At 46.9% G+C, this 21,504-nt stretch overlaps 1 protein-coding gene across 1 annotated transcript in view; it reads left to right on the forward strand.

The window, feature by feature from the left end:
- LOC119459208 (sulfotransferase ssu-1) overlaps nucleotides 1-21,203 on the forward strand; it is a 34,214-nt gene extending 13,011 nt beyond the window's left edge. The window contains exons 2-5 of the mRNA XM_037721030.2: nucleotides 9,566-9,741; nucleotides 14,804-14,956; nucleotides 15,793-16,180; nucleotides 20,925-21,203. Of these exons, the coding sequence (XP_037576958.1) occupies nucleotides 9,566-9,741; nucleotides 14,804-14,956; nucleotides 15,793-16,180; nucleotides 20,925-21,158 (951 nt within the window). The 3' untranslated portion in view covers nucleotides 21,159-21,203. The remainder of the gene's footprint in view (nucleotides 1-9,565; nucleotides 9,742-14,803; nucleotides 14,957-15,792; nucleotides 16,181-20,924) is intronic.
- Nucleotides 21,204-21,504: the final 301 nt, after the last annotated feature.

Below are 21,504 nucleotides of genomic sequence, written 5' to 3' on the forward strand. Positions count from 1 at the left end.
ACGGGACCCACAGCACTCATTTGCTGTAGCCACCTGTTGTTGATAATTAGAAAGTTAATTACCGTAACTTCGCTAATTACGCACGTAAGTGCGGAAATTGCTATGTATCTAGAGGGCACCAATCCGTACACTCGAATGGTAAACATAACGTGACCAAGATTTATATTTTTCTAATTTAAAAAAATTGGTGCAGCTAAATAAAAACACCCTGTATATGAGTGAACGTAAACAGGCCTCTTTTTCTTTTTTTGCCCACGGGTCTCCAACAAACGTTTTATTTTATTTGTTTGTAAAGTGGAAATATTCACTATTCGATTCGGTATTCGAGGGCCATTTTTCTCGATTATTCGTATTCGATTCGGCAATTTCGCATTTCGAACACCATTAATGCTTTTTCTGTGTTTTTTTTTGTGTGCTGCTGCAATGATTAACTAATACCAACGTGTTTACCTCCTAAGCAGTTGTGTTTATAGTTGGCAAATAAGTTGTATTGCCCGTACTATTCAGCACGCATTTAAACCACGGCAACTTCGAGAATGTACCTGTGTAGCCCATATATATATATATATATATATATATATATATATATATATATATATATTCAATTCGTAAGACACAGAGCGATTCACCCAGTTCGTATATCACGATGCGAGGTGGTGCAGCGCGGAGATAAGGGGGTCGAAGTACAAGCGCGGACTTGCCACTAAAGTTTCATATGACCTCATGTTCTTCGAATAAAAAATTTAGTTGGAAAGTCGGCGCTTGTCCTTCGCCCTCCTTATTTTCGCGCTACAACACCGCGCATAGATTATTTTAATAGACCAAATAGATACTTTTCTCTGTTCAATTCGGATGGCAGAACTTGGAGCGTGAATGGAGGTCATTGAGACATGCAACAAATTTGCAATGACGAAGTGCCTCCATGAAACTGTAATGCTGCAGCACAATCACGAATTGAGAAAGTGTGTGCTCGTTGATCTTCAAAACAGAACCAGGTGTGACCGAGGCGGCGTATATTGCCGACTGAAGTGAAAGTGGGGCAAGGCGACGGCATGCATGCATAGGCCTCTTTATTTTTATACGCCGTCGCTGAGCGACGGTGTATTAAAAATGCAAGGCGGCGGTCTGCAACGATTGCAGGCCGCCCGCTTTGCAATCCTTGTCGGGAAGCTGAGTCGATAGAACACGTGTCTCGACACACTTTCGGAAGGTAGTTATCCTGACATCGTTCGTATCTGAAACAATCTGCAGCACTGCGTAAATTGCTCGAAGCTGCACAAACTGTGTCGCTGTTTACAACGTCGCGCGGTGTAATGCGGGGAAGGAAAGCGCAGGTGTACCGTAGTACCCATGCACCAACCATCCCAGGTCCGCCATCGAGGATGTGATTAGTTACCCAAAGCCAATGGGTTGTCAATTCTTCAAGCTGACAAGGAGGGCGGCTTAGTCGTGCTACCAGAAAGCGATTCTCGAGGAACAGCCTCCGGAGCCGTGGAGAAGAATTTCAAGGCAGTGGACTTTGATCCGAAGAAAGAGAAGAAGTTAGCAGAGAAATTACTGGAAGATTGTAATTTGGTGGCGCTCGGGAATCAAGTAGCCTGAGTGGAAGAGGCCTCTCTTGAAATTTTCTTCACGGCCAAGAACCACAAGCAGGATTGTCCCTTCAGGCCGATCTTCTCGTCTTGGCAGAAGTGTGTGGCAGGGCACCTTCAGCGCCATCCTAAGTCTCTTCCCACTGACGACCCCTTCTTGATCTGGAGTTCAGGTGAGCTTGTAGGTGCACGGACCAGTGGAATGCAGATTGCTTGGTCCGCGTTTTCGAATGACCTCACGGATTTATATTACTCGATATCGCTGCAGTTCGTGAGCTGGTTGAACAAAGTGGAGAACGGCGCTTTCAGCACCAAGCAGCCGTCACTAGCGACATCTTTTTATTGCTTTTGGAAGTTTACCTAAACTCAATATCTGTCGTCAATGACAGCAAGTTTTCTGTTCAACGAGCAGGAATTTGCATTCGGTCTTCGGTGGCTCCGTTGCTGAGTGACGTTTTCATGTGCCGTCTTGACAAATGCGTTTCTAGCCGCCTCGGTGATGATCCCGTGGTTAGGGTACATCGTTTATGTGGGCGATTTCCTAATTATTACGAGTTCAGCAGTTCAAGAGCTTCGTACAGTCGCAAGCGATGTTTTATCTATTTTTGACTAGTAAGCTAAAGGCCTGAGATTCATATTTAAACTGCTGGTCGAGGATGCGATACAGTTTTTAGATATAAAAGTTTCGTTCGGTCCTGGAGCGCACATTTGCTGGGCATAAAATCCCTAATCTGACGTCTGGTCATCCACCTTCACAGAGATAATTGGCTCTTGACATTTTTCATAGATTAAATGCTCTTTCATAGATTAAATGTTCTAAGTAGGCTGCGCATTTTATCAGGATATTCTTGCAAGCACATAAGTGCAGAAACACAAATGCTCCAGACGACGGCGTTAAATGTCAAGAGAAGCCTCGTCTTGCAAGAATGTGCTTATAAGGATCAATTACGCCAAAGTTTTGTTCAGAATTGTCACGCTACCGCAGCCGTGCACCGATGAAAAGATTTAGGGGCGATTGGCACCTGCCTGCATTGGGGGCTAGTTTAGACACTTTTCATTAAGAAGAAAGAAGGGTCATTGCACAAGCTGGGAACGAATACAAGATTTATAACTTCATCTTTTCAATGAAACAGCCTGCTTTTTTTTTTTTTTAGACTAAGGAGACGATGATTAATATTTGCGGTCCAGGCCACGAATAAGAACTGAATAAAACTTACGTGCAAAATAAAATTTTCCCTGCTCTTCGCGACTAGTTGAGTTTGTCCGTCTGAGCGGTTCATAATGAACTTTTATGCAACCGCGTTATGTTCTCCTTACTTAGCTATAATTATACCGCATAAAGCGTAGTGTGAAAATTAGTTCGCGTGTCGCGCTTTTTTTCTGAGAGTTATGATTTATATGTATTTCTTGTTCCTTTATAGCACGATATATTTATGTTATTCATTTTTTTTTACTTTTTCCCTGCCTTGTAAAAAAGAAGGTTGAATCTTGCGTGAGTATTCATGAACAAAACTGTTGTCTTATCCTTTTCGTATAATGCTGCATTTTTTGCTCTCCAGTGCCGTTGTGTGGTCCACGTAATGGTGCTAGAGGGCTAGCCACGTGACCAAAATCGTCAGTTATCGAGTAAGTGTAAGAGTGTGGTTGAAGAATAATATGCAGAAGACAAAAATAATGTTCAATAGCCTGGCAAGCGAACAAGAATTCAGGATCGCCAGTCAGCCTCTAGAATCTGCAAAGGAGTGCGCTTATCTAGGACAATTACTCACAGGGGACCCTGATCATGAGAAAGAAATTTACAGAGGATAAAATTGGGTTGGAGTGCATACGGCAGGCATCGCCAAATCCTGACTGGCAGCTTACCACTGTCGCTGAAAAGAAAAGTGTGCAATCATTGCATTGTACCAGTGCTAACATATGGGGCAGAAACTTTTTTGGAGGTTAACAAAGAAGCTCGAGAACAAGTTAAGGACCACCCAAAGAGCGATGGAATGAAAAATGTTAGGCCTAACGTTGAGAGACAGGAAGAGAGCGGTGTGGATCAGAGAGCAAACGGGGTAGCCGATATTCTAGTTGATATTAAGAGGAAAAAAATGGAGTTGTGAGGCCATGTAATGCGTAGGAGGGATAACCGGTGGACCATAAGTGTTACAGAGTGGATACCAAGTGAAGGAAAGCGCAGTCGAGGACGGCGGAAAACTAGGTGGGGTGATGAAGTTACGAAATTTGCAGGCGCAAGTTTGAATCAGCTAGCGCAAGACAGAGTTAAATGTAAATCGCAGGGAGAGGCCTTCGTCCTGCAGTGGACATAAGTACAGGCTGCTGCTGCTGCTGCTGCTGCTGCTGCTGCTGCTGCTGCTGCTGCTGATGATGATGATGATGATGATGATGCTGATGATGATGATGATGCAACAAGGCCTTTTGCCGTACGACAGTGCCCAGTCAAATGTAATAAAAAGAGGCATCCTTGCCCCGTGTATAAAAGCAGCCCTCCAGAAATCGTGCACTCATCAAATGACAGCTACCTTCAGAGCCCAGCTCATCCGTATCCGTGAAGTAGGATACCCTTCGGTTTTGATTTCCAGCGTTTGTGAGAGCGCCTCGAAGCAGAAAAGTGCAAATGAACAGCCGAGAGAATGAAGTAAGGAACACATGCCTGTGCAATTAAGTGGTCCCATACTTTCGTGCTCTTTCGCATGTCAAGAAGATAGGCTCCCATCATGTTGTAAGAGTCGTGATGTCAGAACCATGCAGACTGCCCAGTTTGTGTGCCATGATGAGGCGCAAGAAGAACACGTGTTCTACAATGCACGCAGCCATGTTTACGGAGTGCGCGTCAGGGGTTGTTCATCGCGTCCCATTGAGTTACGGAAAAGAGTACATGGGCAGGCTGGCCAGTGCTACAACGATGGGCCCAGACAGCACCGCCTCAATCTAAGGAATGGTTTCGGCAGCTTAATGGCGACACATTGCAAGCATTGCGGGTGCTTTCCCAAGTTAAAAGAAACAAAGTTCATAGGAAGGGCGAAAGACAGAACGTAGAGGGAAGTGATAGAGGCGTTTTACATAAAGCAAAGGGGCCTGTGTAAGCATGCCATCATTATCCCTTCAAGATAAGGAGCCGAGTTTTCTCGGCAACAGTTTGGGTTTCTTCGAGTAATAGACGCAGGGAAAGATAAAAATGGTGTGACGCGCGCCCACGCTTTATCACGTGTCTTGGACTGTGCTATAAAATCGTCTTTCCTGTGTGAAAGAAAATCAGTTGGAAGTTGGCGCCCATCCTGTTGTTCGTGTCATTGGTCCTCGTTTAATTTGCGCCGAAAAGATGGTTTAGGTATGAATGAATACCAACTATCCGAAACCAAGATTTTATTCGAACGAATTCCTAAGTTTGTTGCAACGCCGTTCGGTATATGGAAGCGCGAATACCATGTTCGAAAAGTAGATTCGAGTCCGCTTGTCGAAACGTTGGCTCCTCTCTCACCTTGTTCTCGTGTTGATCATCATCATAAACTAAAAAAAAAATATCACAAACACAAATTTCGACGTACTCGCTGACGGCGCACAACCAGCACAAGTGACAACAGCAGGAATGAGCGACCGATCGACGGATGTTGGCGGCGGCGCCAATGTCGCGTGGGTTGGCATCCAGGTGCCGGACTTCTCCACACTTGCCGCTTCACGGCCGTGCATGGCGAGTGCCACCCCTGAGCACATTACCCCTTTCTTCTTCTTCCTGGGGTTTTACGTGCCAAAACCAGGTCTGATTATGAGGCACGCCGTAGTACAGGGCTCCGGATTAATTTTGACCACCTGGGGTTCTTTAACGTGCACTACAACGCAAGCACACGGGCGTTTTTGCATTTCGCCTCCATCGAAATGCGGCCGCCGCTGCCGGTATTTGATCCTGCGACCTCGTGCTTGGCAGTGTAACTCCATAGCCGCTAAGCCACAGCGGCGGGTAATTTTCTTTTCCCCTGTGCATAATGCAATTTTTTTTGCATATTTCGGTTGCACTTCACCTGTCACTTCTGTCATTTTTCTTATTTCTTGTTTATCTGTAGTGTACAGGGATTCACTAATGCTATTCATTTTCTTTAATGGTGCTCTAAGTGCCATTTTATAGCATATATCATTCCTATTTTCAAAAGCCGCTAGTACCAACTATAATTAGTCTTTAGCAAGTTCAAAATTACAAGTTCTCAAACGTTTATACACTTGTGTTTCAAACTTGGTTCCACCTCTAAAACGTTAAAATACGGTCCTACAAAGATAGATAACTGTGTTTCAACCTGTCTAAAAAGTACCGTCAAAAATTTCGATTAATCGATTAATCTATGAAAAAACCTGCATCGAAAGCTATTAATCAATTAAAGGCTAAAACGATGAATGATTAATAGTTATTCGAATAAAAAATAATCGATTATTCGTAATGCCACCATGTTCATTTGGGACATTGGCGAACGAGTGCCATAGCAAAGTGGCACGATACCGGAGTATGTCGCTTATACCGAAATCAACGGAAGTCTTAGAATGACCACCACATACAGATGTTAAATAAACGTTACCTCAGAAATAACCGTCACTTCAGTGTGCTACATTGTTCGAATGCTAATCGCATCTGCTTTAATTTTTATTGTTTGCTTGTTCATTAATTCATTTTCGAGCACTGTAAACCTCAACTGCGCTCGTATATAGAGCAGGGGGCATACTAAAATGGTCATTTATAGCTACAATATTACACAGTAGATAAAGAGAGCAAAAGAAGAAAGAAAAAGAGTGGTGCATTCATTATGATACGAAAAAAAAAGTATGCTATATTGTAAATGGCCATATTACGTAACTGTAACGAAGACAGGAAAGGAGCCAAAACGAAAGAAAAGAGGCCCACTATAATGATGTATACTGGAAGTACACCATAACGAAAGAGTACGCCATAAGTCCTACATCACCACACTAGCAAAAAAGCGAATCACAGGGAGAGGCCTTCGTCCTGCAGTGGACATAAATATAGGCTGATGATGATGACTGTCACTAATATGAGCGTAATTCTGTACTGTTAGAAAAACCCATCTTTTACACAAACATATCATGAAAAAGTTGAATTTACTCACGACTTCTTCATTTAGTCAGCCAAGGTTTTAATTGTGGCAATGGTACTGATATCCACTAGACTTTTTTGATTAGAGAACAGATGTGCTGGCTGTGACGATATGTCGTTCTTTTTCTAATTTCCTGCTCCGAAAATTGGGCTTCGGGGTATACGCATATACACGTACTCGGACCACAAGCCGCTGCCTCGCATTTTTCATACACATGACCCACTGCAGGCGGCAATCGCCGTTATTGCGTAAGGATTCTAAGCGCGTCGTCGGTGTACGTGTTTGTTAATCTTATCTGTACGGATGATAAACACCAGCTTGTACGCAAACGCGTGACATCAAATCTTTCGGGCTTACGCCGCTGGACTCGACAAAGGTGCGCACCCGGAAACGACACCCTCACTTTGTGGTGTTTGTACACTGTGTACGGGTCAAGCTTTTAGACTAGCGAACACCGACGTTTACTTCCGCCATTTATTGGTTACTCTGGACATCAAATGTCCAGCATTAACTATCGTGTAGTGATGTGCCTGCCGAAATGGTATGTCTTCTTAATGGACAACTTAACGGAACAACTCAGACGTAGCCCATCTTCCCATGTTTCTATGTATCTACATAAAGTGTAACTGAACAACAGTTGATACAATCATAAGAATTCTTAAATATGCGGTATGCTTCCACAACCTCTCTCGTTACTTTACTACACTTTGCGGATAATGTGTGCCGGTATACCTGCAGGAACAAGATGCTTAGCAATGCACAGGTATGAGCTCATGCTACATTAAGTTTCTGAGCATGAGTCTGAAGGATGAGTAATGTATTGTATCTGTCAAAATAAACTGTTTAGTTGGCCCACCCTTAATTTCCCTAATTCAAAGCTAGGGTATTGAGGCGATTTGTGTGAAACTTTAAGGAAGACAAACCTAACGATGAGGTATACGCGTCTGTAACCGACGTGGCGTCCATGGGCAGCTTACCTTTTACCGCTCTGAATAAATCGCCAAACAGTTAAAATTATTATAGCAATATAATAAACATTAAGTCCCGAGTCATATTTACACTCGTGTAAAATTGTATTTATTGCTCTACACGTTTACATTTGATTGTCTGAAATAAGGCTCCTGTTATGTTGAATATAACATTCGTTTTACAACATCTCCTTTTGTTTCATGCTCACCACCCCTTTAAGAGAACAGTAGAGAGAAAAATAAATGAGCTGTATTATTCAATTATCTTTCAAAACAAACTAATAAGCGACTCTTAACGCAAAAGGCGGCTTAGTAAACCAGCAAAGGCGTGCAAAGTAGAGACTGGTGCGACGCAGCAAATAAGTTCCTGCACCAACCCCATCCTGACGTTGTATGCTAAAGGAACCGAAGACTGAACCCGACTAAAGTTTCAAGAACTTCTACTGAGTCGCAACATACTGCGAGTTCCATGACGTCGCACAGGCGTACCTGCGCTAGAGTTTTGACGTGAGAAAAAAAAATAATAAATGAAACTTTGCCATCTGTGTTCTCTTTTAATAATGGGCATGCTGCCACGAAATTGACGAAGAGCTTTGAAAGCACACTTCATCACTCAAAACTTATTTATACAGGTACATATTGTGACGATGACTATTCTGAGCTCACACTTTTGCGGCGCAGTTTGGTTCTTCGACTTCAACTTCACCCGCCGCGGTAGCATAGTGGCTACGGCGTTGCACTGCTGAGGTTGCGGCTTCGGTCCTGGTCGCGGCGGCCTGCATTTCGATTCAAGGGAACTGCGCAGATTCCATGGGAATCGAGGTTATGGTCGATGTTTTGTAGCTTCGTGCTCCATTCGGGTGGATGACAATTTTTCCCTTTCATGATACTCCCTCCAACTTGTGGGATTCCACATAACTGATTGGCCAGAAGCTGTGTTATGCGAAGCGTTTTGCAGGCGCCTTGCCTTCCAGCATCGTTCGGGCTTGTTCAGAAATACCAGATGGGCGGGCGTATTCGCATTAACTAAGCAGCTGTGCGTGTTGCACGAGCCTCCGTGTGACCACATGAAGCAAGACATCATGTCATGCATGTCATACAGACCATGGCATGCCATATCAGTCATGAAATGACGTCATGACATTCATGTCATATCATGCATGTTTGCATTCTGGCATTCATGTTGTGCATGTCACGTCATCCATGCCATGTCGTATCGTGCATCTCATTAATGTCGTGCATGGTATTTTGATATTTATCTAGGTAAAGGAAATGACTACGATGGCATCGCGCAGGCCTAAATGGCCACGTCAGGACACACATGCCACGCCATTTGTGTCACGCATCTCATGTCATGCAATGTCGTTCATGTTATGCCACGCATGTCATGTCATGCATGTCCTGATATATAACAAGTTAAATGACCACGACGGCATCACGATGACGTAGGAGGCCAAATAGATAGATATACGGACAGAATCAAAGTGCCTGAAGTACATCTTGCTTGGTTAGTCGGTTCATATTGATCAGTAGACCGTAAAAAGATGTATGGTCGCTTAGCGCAAACGAGGAAGGACGGAAGGGGTCAAAGGAAGCGACAAGAATTGCGCTCCCTTTGTCCCCTTCGGTCCTTCCTCGTTTGCGCTAATCGACCAGAAATCTTTTTACGGTCTACCGATCAAAGTGCCTAAAGTAAGCAAAGGATTTTTCGCATTAAAATGCTCGTGTACCGTGCATTAGGTGCACATTAAAGGAAACACCAGGTAGCCGAAATTATTCGGGAGTCCTCCGATACTGTGTGCTTCATAATGAGATTGTGGTTTTACCACCATGAGCCGCGGAATTTCGATCGAAATATTGCTCAACCTCTGCTACAAGTTTAGTTTTCTCCCTCTTTGTGCAGATGTCGGCGCGCCCGCCGACCCGGGTGATCGAGGGCATGCTCTGGAGCCACTATTTCCCCGAGCAGTGCGTCCGCTCGGCGCTCGCCTACCAGCCGCTGCCAGACGACGTGTTCATCGTCAGCTACCCCAAGTGCGGAACCACCTGGCTGCAGTACCTCGTCTACAACATATACAGGTATTACACACGAGAGAAGCGATGGCGCCCCAGTCGTCGGATTTATTTCAGCATTATTTGCATGATGTGTGTTCGTGTGTGTGTAGGCGTGTTTGCGTATCGGAAATACGTGCGGGAACAGGCAAGAGGCACGTATACAGTTGGCATGTGAAAGTACGAAAATCTAATGTGCCAGCTTGTGTCATTGTGCACCATACACATCATCCTTCGTTATCTTAGGAACGAAAGTATCACAATGTGGACTCTTGTGGTATGCATAATTGCATGTGGGATGCTCTTGTACTTTAGCACTTGTAGAAAGAAAGGAGTTACCATGCTATATTAAATACAATAATAAAAAAGCAGAAGTTTTCTTTGAGCGTCACGAGCAGACTACACCTTAATTAATTACGTCTTTGATTTATTGCTCCAATGTAGCGTTTTTATTAAACTCGATAAGTAATCTGGAGTGCCAGAGGAATTCATGAAAGCGTCCATTACGGCGACCTTGTGCTTGCGTCATTATAGATGAACCTTCGCTTGAAAGCGACTGTGCAGCATTCTCCTTTACTAATTCAATGCATCACTATGCCAGCCTCTGCACATTTATAAGAGAAGCCAAAATAATTACGCGGGACATTTGCGATGTTTGCGTGATGCCGGCGTTAACCAAAATTCCGTGAAGACAGTGTGGGAACAGTGTGGCGTTGTGGAATCATTCGACAAGCTATCTGAAACTTTGCGCCAGCTCTTTCGCGATGATATACAGTTGCCGCACTCCGCCCGTCACCAGTAGGTCTAGTTTATTTGTGGGTACTGTGCGTTTGTAGTTTGATCAATGCAAACATTGTATTAGGCAACATAATGTCACTCAGGCCTGTTTACTATTTACCTATATACTATGTGTATATTTTGGTACTTGAATAACTTAAATCCGCTTAGTGTCCTTAGGCTGAATTTTATTTTATATTTGCCAGGACTGGGTGTTGGATTGATTAGCCTTACGATTAATCAATGAAAGCTTTAATCGTGGCTAAATTTATTGATCGCGAATTAGCGGCTAAGCTCACATGACCAAAATCAGGTAAGCACCGGCATTGACGCCCGTGCTTCTCTCAACAGCAAGGAACGGAACGAATTCCGACTGCACCCACACATTTACGCTGCACTTGCGGCAAAATCTGCGAGAACCTTTAGTTTCGTTTCAGCAAACAGGTCCCATGTACCTCGAAGGAAAAAAAAAATGTGGGCAGCTCTCACTAGTGGTGCAAGGCTGGAGTAAACAGCGAAGCTCGTGATCGACCTAGCTTCTTCCAGGTTTTACTAGGCTTGGCTAGTTTTGCTAGGAAATGCTAAGTGCCGCTAGGCACGGTATTCCGAATCGGCTCGCCGCCGACGCGCAGATTCTCGCTCGGCCGCGCGACGCGCTTCAAGATGAGCGGCTTCTTTTTCGGGTGTCCGGATCTTCTTTGGTCGTCCCATGTCAAGGCTAGATGTACTCGCCACAGAGTCAACGAGAGTTCTGCCGCCGTCGCGGCGGCTCTGAGCTTTATCTCCCCGGTGTCGTCACGGCGAAGCTGTGCCTCCACACTAGCCGGGGCGTGGCTGGTCGAAACCTGCCGAGCCGCCGCCAGAGGCGCCGGCTGCAGTCACGGACACCGCGCGCTTTCGGCGCGAAAGCGGGGAAACGCGGACGGCGTCGGCAGCAGCTCTGCACGTTGCCTCGTTGGTGCTGCTACAATTTTTTTCTCTGTCTCTCTCTCGCTCTCATTTTGTGTCTCTCTCTCCCGAGCATAGCGCGCATGCTCTCCTTCCCTCTCCTTAACGCCCCATGTCAAGGCAACATGTGCACGGCACGGAGAGGATGCGAAGCACACGCCGCCCCGCGAGGTGGTTGCTAGGCAACGCGCGATGACGTCATCGCCAGGCGCAGTTTTTCTTTTTTTTTTTTTTGTTCGCGATACGCGGCCTAACCAAGAGCTTAAACAGCTCCGCTGTTAAAACGGAAGTACTCGTTTTCCGCGTGAAACGACGAAGCGCCAAGCCAGGTGTTGGCATATCGCTCGGTGCCGGAAGTAAATGACGACTTGGACCCCTTTCAGTGGTGGCAAGCACAGGTTTCCCTTCTACTGGACATAATGCCGGTTATAAAGACGGTGATGTGCGCCCAGCAGCATTAACGCCTTCCGAGCACGTCCTCTCTGCAGCTGGCAAGAATGGTAGTAGAGAGTTCCTTCGTTTATTAACAAAGAACGTTAACAAGCTCCCCTGCCTTCGCAGATGGACCTGTTTTGACATTAAGTAGGAAGGAAGGTAAGGCTAGCTTTTCTGCGATGTACCTTGCCCAACTAGTGACGGCGTAGTCAGCTTATGCAAACAGCGTGTACGAGCACAGTTTTCCTGTGTCATGTATACGTGGTTCTCGTGAAGAAATCATGCGACATACAAGCCCCGGTATGTGCAGCTAGCACATCGTCCTCATTTGAACGATGAACGATGCCGCTATTAGTTAGGCAAATGGGCAGTGCAGAGAAGCGCACTTGCGAATTAAGGAAAGTGCTTGTGCCCTATTGTCAAACTCTGCAATGGCAGTGTTTTGAGGGAGCCAGTCAGAGATGCCATAGCAGCCTTGAAGGCCAATCATAGCTGACAAGATGGCGAATTCCACAATATGGCGGAAATTGATAGTGTCCAGTACACCACATCGGGTTACTGTGACACAGTAGTCGAGTTGCTCTAGGTTCCCTGACTTTCGTATCTGCTATTCACTAGGTTTGTGTGGTTTGTGTCGCCTGCCTTCTTATAACTTCGCCTACTTTGTTTTCTGTTCTTACAATAAATTTTCTCGCGTTATGACGCTTGGGTAGGCATGCCGCGGTTTTCTACACTGAAAATCGACAGGCACGAAGGCAGCAACACCCAAAGAGAAACTCATGTGTACAGTGTGAACCGGCGACTGACGAAACGACGTACAATTAACTTGAATATATCACCCACTGTTCTCTAATATTTCTCGGGGCTTCGCGGCGGAAAACCTCCCAAGTATACCGGGTCGCGCTTCGTACGTGGGTCGGATGATGCAACCTCCCCCCCCCCCCCCCCTGCCGCCTTCGTAACGTCATCTACTGACATCCGTCGCGGAGACGTCAACTAGAAGACATTATTTATAACACGCATCCATTGATCAAGAAGAAATCGTCTCTTCCTTTTTTTCTTTTTTCCCTTTTTTTGGCGGTGCACTGGTAACGGGCCATATCAGGAGACGCACCTTCACTCATAATTTACTGATATTAAACGTGCTGGGGCTGCTGTCGCCTGACGTCTTTGCTGCAAGGGAGGCTGCGTACCTTTGCTAAGGACATGGGCTCTTACCTCTTCTTCACGGCGTAACATGACGAGTTATATACGCAAACGTCGGCTGCGCACGCGAGGGCAAGCGTGGCTCTACGTAACGCTCTTGTGAAATAATTGTTTATAAAGTCGCCTAGAGGTACACAGTTTCACATTTCTTGCAGTCTTTCCTGTAATGAAAGTAAAAGTGCGGTGTTGTGTGTCATATGTTAAAATTATTTTTAGTCACATCCAATGGTTGCATCGATCCAGAAAGTTTTATCTCTATAACGTCGTCGTCTGGTGTTGCAATGTTACTTCAGACGCTTTTTTTTAATCCTGGCTCTGTTGATCTGTTGCTATGGCGTTCTTTTGCTGAGCACGAGGTCAAGGGTGCGATTCCCGAGCCCTGCGGCCACAGTTCGATATGAACGGCATGCGAAAGCACTCGTGTACCATGCTTTTGCTTCAGGCCAAAGAACTCCAGGTGGTCAAAATTAATTCGGAGCTCCCCTCTGGTGCATCCCCCATACTGTGCAGCTTCGGCACGCTGAACTCCACAATGCAGTACACGGCTTGTTGTATCCTACACTGAAAAGGTTAGACCAACGGATTTTTTACTGTTGTTAAGTCGTTGGCAATGGCGTTACAACAGGTGGGGGTTTTCTGGGCGTGCTTGGCCAGCAGTTTTTTCGCATGAGCATTCCTTAGCGCTATCAGCACGATTGGTCCACCAAACGCGTGGTGAGATTGCTGATGTGGAACACTCCCTGTGGTTGTGCCCGCAGCTCGATCAGGAAGGAAAGCAGTTAACTTCACACCTTGCAGATGCGGGCTCTTTCATACGTGGACTTCCAAGACGTAGTGTTCCGGGAAGGGCCCGTGAAGCGATCACGAGTAGAATTCGTCGTGTGTTTGTTGCGTTCCTTCGAGACGCCGAGTTGATGAACATTAGGTCGTTGCTGAGTTCTTATGAAATAAACAGTTAGACAATGGCAAACAAAAACCTCAGAGAAAAGAGCGCTTGTACCGATTTCAAAATGTTTTAATGCGTTAGCATTCTTAGGGTACTACACGCAATTTCTAGGGATATCTATGTATCTATCTATCTATCATCTATCTATCTATCTATCTATTGTCTACCTATCTATGAGTGTCCTATCTATCTATCTATGTCTACCTATCTATGGGTGTATCTATCTATCTATCTATCTATTTATCTATCTTTCTATCCATCCATCCATCCATCTATATTCTATCTATTCTATTCTAAAGGAGATACAATTAGCAACCATAAAGATTTTCGTTCATCTGAGAATACAGCAAAGTTATACAAAGGAAATGTTGTGCCTTCGTGATACTGTCAGGTGGATGACAATTTTTTCATCTCAAGATTCGGCAGGATATGGATACGGGCTGCTAGAGTGGAGAGATGGTGCCGGCAATGTGCCGGTCGAGATTCGCGCTACGTTGCACTTAAAAAGGAAATAAGCTAAGTGCATAAGGGTCTGCTTCTAGAGCTAATAGGCACTTGGCCTGAGCTGTGCTCCCCTAACCAAACGTTGGCGGCGCAGAACAGGAAGTCGCGTGCACCCTCTAACGGTGTCGGAACCCTTTGTACTCGAAGTTATGATTTCTTTTCGTTCTTCGGTGAGTTAGCGAATGAATGCTGCGTAGCTTCTACGCAGAGTGGGCCGGTCTGTCTTCAACTAAACATACGGCTAACGACGAGTGTGATGTACCGTTTTCGCAGCGGCGCTGTTCCTCCCCGGAACCGCGAGCAGTTCTGGGACAACACGCCCTTCCTGGAGATGCGCGGTGCAGAGCGATCCGTCCTGAGGAGCAAGCCGGGCGCCATCAAGACGCACTTGCCGTTCGACAGGCAGCCGTACTCGCCGCAGGCCAAGTACGTAGCCTTGCAACTCGTGCGTAGCCATAGCACGTGACTGCGACGTCATGGAGTTGCTGAGAATGCGCGAGAGTGTTGTGGCCATACACCGCGGTCGCGACATAGAAACGCGATATGACGCGAAACAGATATCTGCGACAAAATGTAGTAGCCTGCTGGCTAACCACGTTCCCTTTGCAATTCTTGCAAAGAGTGTGCAGAAAGCCCTTTTGAACGCTTCTAATATTTTCCCTATGGCCAGTCACTGCGGAGGTCTTACCCGCGAGTGGTCCGTCCACCAGCTTGCCGTCTACGACTTGGTTTATACCTTACTATAATTTCTCAGTCTTCTCAACTTGACCCTTAGCGATGGAATCGAATTGCATTCTTCTAGTGTATTCACGCTGTTGTGTTCAGTTAGTACGCTCGATATTGTCGCAACAGCGCTAACTGTTGTCATATAGGGTATACGGCAGCACCTTAAAAAGGTTCGTGCAAGTGATCTATATGAAGCAGTGACAATTATATGAGTTTGCGGCTAACCTCATCTCTTATATTTCTGCTTATACCGCTGGCACACGTGCTGCGATCGTATACTCTACGGCTGGGATCCATAGTTTACGGACCACGAAATCTGTGAACAAGATGAAAGATTTCCACAGCATGGGCCACGCAGCCTAGTATTCAGTTTTCCATCTGTGTATAATGCGAACAGTGCAATGTTGATGGTTTTGCTGGCTATATATTTATCCTCCCAAACTACACGGAATTAAACGTTATCTCAAATAGAGTGGTCCCCAAGCGCTTGCCGCCGACTGTGCATATATACATGTATACATTTACACCTGGCGCAGGTACCTGTACATCACGCGCAACCCGTTCGACTGCTGCGTCTCCTACTACTACCACACCAAGCACCTGCCGGGGTACTGCTTCGAACAGGGCACCTTCGACGAGTTCTTCGAGCTGTTCATCACGGGCGACGTCGAGTTCGGCGACTACTTCGACCACCTGCTGTCGTGGTACGCCCACCGTTCGGATCCCAACGTCCTTTTCCTGACCTACGAGGAACTCAAGAAGGACACCGCGGCCGCCGTGGTCAAGATCGCCGGCTTCCTGGGCGACGAGTACGCCGCCAGGTTGCGCGAGGAACCGGCGCTAGTCGAGCGCATCCTCGAGGCCGCGGCGCTGGGCAACATGAAGAAAATCTTCAACTCGTGCGATTTTGCCGTCAGAGACGAGGTACGGGTGTAGGGTTAGCGTGCGCTTTCCTCGTCAAGCATAACCTGAACAATGAATACACGCGCATGTATATTGACCCGCGTACGTTCTTCATCTTCCGATGACCGTTTTTCACCGGCTAACGGTTCAATGTTACAAAGTTACCCATCGCTTGGCGCAAGACGCACGCCGAGCGTCGTGTTTTGTATCGGAACTTTCTCGAACGTTGTCGCCGATTTTAATGCGGAAGAATCTTTTCTAATCAGGTTGCGTACGCGACGCAAATAGCGGTGTAGTACATTCGGGAACGTACGCAAGCACAAGCGATTACGCTGGCATGTACGATGAGTCACGTATAGAGAGCCGAAGCCCTTGACCCGTAGACCAGATTTCGAGGACTGACGACTATGCTCACCGCAATCGTTATGCTTTGTGTGTCGGTTGCTTGACACAAGCTCGCCCATTAAACAGTTAAATCCATAACTAGCGGTTTAAACCGCTAGTTATAACTGTGAAATTTGACAGTTATATTCTTCACCGTCACTACAACGTGGCAATATAGTCGCTTAAAGGGACACTGAAAGAGAAATACTAAATCTTGTTAGGCTCATAAAGTATTTTTCAAAGTCTAATCACGGGTTTAAGATTTTGATATATTTCTTGCGTTGTAGGGCTCCTGTGTTTTACTTGTGTGCACGCCGCGCCCCTGCCTCCGTATAAAAAAGTAACAGACGGTTGCTTTGTTTTTCTGCCACTGTGTTGTTTGAACTGCCGTACTGTATGTTTTTTTTTAAATTTTATTTCAACAAACTGCAAAATGCCCTCGCAGGAGCGGGGAGTGCAACATACAAGCAAAATCAGTGGTTGGCAATATCTGAAAGGCGTTAAAAATCGTACATGGCCAGATAAAACGTTCCACTGTTACACGCGGACAAAATAACTATTTAAACATCTCTGTACGGCAATGACGCGAATATATATATGTATATATATATATATATATATATATATATATATATATATATATATTTCATGTTATAGCGTCTAGAGGATGTATAACCACAGTCTAGGAGGTGTGCTGAACCTGTTGAGTAAAGGAAATTGTGAAGGAGTTAAAAAGTTGTCGCAGTTTCACCTGAAAGGCGAAGCATCAATTGCGATAGCAAACTTGTAGAGAGCTATACGGAGTAATGATATTAACTTTATCAGCTGTATGAACTTGGACATGCAGCAGCATCGAAAAAATGTCACAGACCTGCGCGGCACACGCAGCACAGTCACAGCGTAAGCTGGTTGAGCGACGCAAGAGTAGCTCCAATTTCGCCACCGCGCACAACAGGGTCTTCGCGGCAGTATCCTCGCCTCGATTTTGACGAGAACGATCTGAACTGTCCGCCCGGCGTCGACGGCGAGCTGCGGCTTGTAAGGCTCTCTGCAAAGCAGTCTGCTGAGCCCGATGTTGCCTGGTTGTAGCCGCGCACGTAGCTCTACGATTCGCTTCTTCAGCAATGGTTCGTAGCGTGCGAGGAGACGTCATAACTTGTACCGAAGATGTGCCCAGAATACGTGGCGCACATCTAGCATCGAGATAGCGTTGATTGCGCGCCTCGTCTGAATCTCATCCCGTCGTCTGCGCCTGCGCGCGGCGGTTGCAAGGACTTTAACTAGATGGCGCCACCATACATACTGGCGGAGGCTCGGGTCGTCCGCGCCTGCGCGCCTGCCTATACGGCGCGTGTAAAGGAAATATTTCTGCTCCCTGATAGTGTTGTAGCGGGTGACAGAGTGACGGAGACGGCCCAGGAGCTAACGCACGACCACACATTTTCAGAGAACCAACTATATATATAGGCTACTTGCCTATGACGTAACAAAAAAGAACCAATCATGTTTGACACGTGTTAGCCGAGCACTTCATATCACTTCTCCCTCTCTTAAAACCGCAGTCCTTGCACGGGTCTTCGTTGTCGGGTAGACCTCCGTAAGACCGGTGGACTTGGGGAACTGGGAGCCTGTTCGGTTGGAAGGGATGTTGGAGGTGTTGTCGAAGGACCAGGCACGGCGCCAGTTGGTTCTGGAGTAGCCGGACTGGACCGGCCTTCTCGCGTTTACGTCTGCCGATTCTTGTTGTCCGGGCTGGGTTGAAGCGTGTCGGGAGCCTTCGCTTTTGGGGCCACGGGTGACACAGGCGCCCGACGGAAAATTTGGTCCAAGTGACGCCTGGCTAGGCCATCTGGAGTGTCGACCATTACCAGCCGTGAACCCTCAGTGCTTTTGGCGATGCCTGGACGCCAACGCCTCCCTTGGCCAAAGTTGCGCACCCACACCTGGTCCCCGGGCTGGAATCTGGGAGGCTGCGAGTAACTTCGAAGTAGAGAAGGGACTCAAGCATCCAAGCGTGAACGAATTTGGTAGTTCAGTAGCATTTTTGATGGAGACTTGCCGCACAGTAGTGGGGTACGTCGATAGCCTGGCAGCACTCGTGCTAGTTTTGTTTCGAGATCGTTCACGATCGAGTGCTTGAGAAGGCCATCCTTTATTGTGCGGACCGCGCGCTCTGCGAGACCATTACGTTGTGGGTGGTACGGCGCACTGCGTAGATGAGTTATGTGGTTGGCAGTCATGAATTGGGAAAACTGCTGACTTGCAAACTGAGGCCCGTTATCTGATACAACTGTTTGCGGCAAGCCAAAACGAGCGAACATTTCGCGAATCTGCGCGATTGTGACTTCTGTGGTCGCCAACCTGACGGGAAGTGCCTCGATCCACTTGGTATGGGAGTCGACGACTATCAGCAGCATGCGCCCCTCTATTGGTCCGGCATAGTCAATGTGAAGCCGTGCCCACTTGGTCCCCGTTTCTGGCTAACAGATAGGAGCCTGGCGATGAGGCATTGGCTGCGCTTGTACACAAGAGATGCACGAACGTGCAAGGCTTTTGATCTCACCATCCAACCCAGGCCACCAGAACAGCGTCCGAGCCAGTCTTTTCATCGCACATGCAACCGTGTGACCGATGTAGCTCAGCGAGCATGGACACTCGCGCTTTGCGGGGTACGACGATGCGATGACCCCAGTAGAGTAGGCCTTCTACGCTTGACAGCTCCAGTCTTCTGCAAAAATAAGGTTGAAGGTGATTGTGACACGGTGACATGCGTTTAGGCCATCCATTAAGTACAAAGTGCTGCACAGCGCTGAGGTTTTCATCTGCATTCGTCAGCGCCCGTATGGCACCCGCTGGCACGAACGAGCTGTCAAGGTTCTCTGAAGACAGCACATATTCTGGTAAGGCCCGATTTACAAGCATCTGGTATCGGCACAGGCAAAGCCCCTTCTGCAAAGCGCCTGCGTGGCTCAGTGGTAAAGTATCCGACTCCCACGCAGCGGGCCCAGGTTCGCTCCCGGCGGAGAGCGGGTACTTTTTTCGCATTTCCGGCGATAGCGGTTACGCCAAACGCCGGCGGCGGCATCATCGCGAACCGAAACGGCTATTAGAATGAGCCCATAACAGCTTACGCTGTAAAAAAAGTTGTCAAGTTTAAGGCGAAGCATCAATTGCGATAGTAGAGAGCTATACGGAGTAATGATAGTAGCTTTATCTATAAACTTGGACATGCAGCAGCACTGGCAACACGCAGAACTGTTGTCGACGCCGTCGGCGTTTTGCCCGCGTTCGCACAAAATGCGTGCGGCGTTGGTGACTGTTGCCGGAGCCTCTGATATGAAGAGGCACTTGGTGCCGCAGCTAAACGTCGCCTCCCTTCCCTCCCCCCCCCCCCCCCCCCCCCCACTGCCTTTCGCGCGTCGGAAGAAGGCGCGTTTGCTCTACATATATGGTGATTGTAAAGGAGGAAAGAGACGCCTACTTCTGCAGCCCTTAAGGGAGCACGGCGCAGAACGCGCGTTTGTTCTCCGCCGTGCGTTCACTCTCCGTGAAAGCGCGCGTTCCTCCCGCCCTTTCACTCGCACATACAGCGTTCGGCGCGCGGCGACGATTTCATCTCCATTGACGTCATACGGAACCTCACGGCGACGGCGTCGACGACGCCGACGGCAGAAATCTGCCTTGGAGTGTCCATATAATTCCTATCGCAATAAAAGCTTTGAAGGCTCGGCGTGGCGTTGAGTAGATAGAGTGACAAGCTGGAGGTGCAAAACATGGGAACTAGGTGAAAAATCCTTGTCGTAGTGGTGATACTTGAAGTGTACCGTTTTCATGCACCCATGCATAGATTCCACTTTGTCGATACAGTCGAAACTCGTTACAATGAAATCGCGTGCGACACAATATATTCGCTAGACCCGATAGTCGTAATAAGCACATATTTCTAATGGGATGATATCGGCGAGAAACAGTCGTTATATCGAATAGTTGGTTGTATTTGTGGTAAATTTATATCGAAGTTCTACTGTATCAGATATTTGCAGTAAATCACATTGCGAAAGTTACAGGGTATGCGATGTCAACTTGTTTTCTTTTTCTTGCTTTTATAACTGTTTTAGCTCAAAGCAGGAAGTTTCCCATATGAAAATGCCTTTTATACCCGAAGTCCGTAATAAGCCGATATTTCTTAGGTGCTGATATCTGCGAGAAACATTCTAGATTTACTTCGTTATATCCGCTATTTTGCTATATCCATATACAATTTATACAGAATTTCGACTCTATCAGATCTGTATAATAAGTTGCACCGCGAAAGTTTCTGAATAGATCAGGATATAAGAAAGCGAACGTACTTTTTATTACTTTTATAATCATTTTTCAGCACAAAGCGGCAAGCGTCAAGTCCCAAGACTCCCAAGTGGCACCGAACGGCCCGAGCGTGGAAGAGCTGGTCCGCAGGCCGATGACCGGCGAGTTTGTCCGCAAGGGCTCCGTGGGCGACTGGAAGGGACACTTCTCCCCGGTGCAGGTGCAGCGCCTGCTGGAGCGCATCAGAATCAAGACTGCCGGAAGTGACGTCATGGACTTGTGGAAGGACATCGATATTCCCCGATGACGTATAACAGCTCTCGCAGGCGCAATAAACATCGTATTCCTTTCATTCTGTTTCTGCTGGTCATTCTGTTTCTGCTGGTCAGCGCGAATGAAGTCATTCGCGCTGTGTGGTTCGTGAACGTGATTGGGTTTCGAAATGCTTGAAGCTGGCCCCAGTATTTTCTGAGCGTCGTTGCATATCAAAACGGCAAAGGCATTCTTGGTGTGCTTACCACGAAGCGAAGTACACCAATCGGCATTTTCAGCCTCCGTCGCCTGCCTAAACGACGACGGGGCCCGGCGCTGACTGTTTTCGGGTCAACTAAGAATCTCCCTTCGAAGTGGCAGCAACCGCCGCATTCTGTGGA

This window comes from Dermacentor silvarum, chromosome 7, assembly GCF_013339745.2.
Source record: "Dermacentor silvarum isolate Dsil-2018 chromosome 7, BIME_Dsil_1.4, whole genome shotgun sequence".
NCBI classification, from domain to species: Eukaryota; Metazoa; Arthropoda; class Arachnida; order Ixodida; family Ixodidae; genus Dermacentor; species Dermacentor silvarum.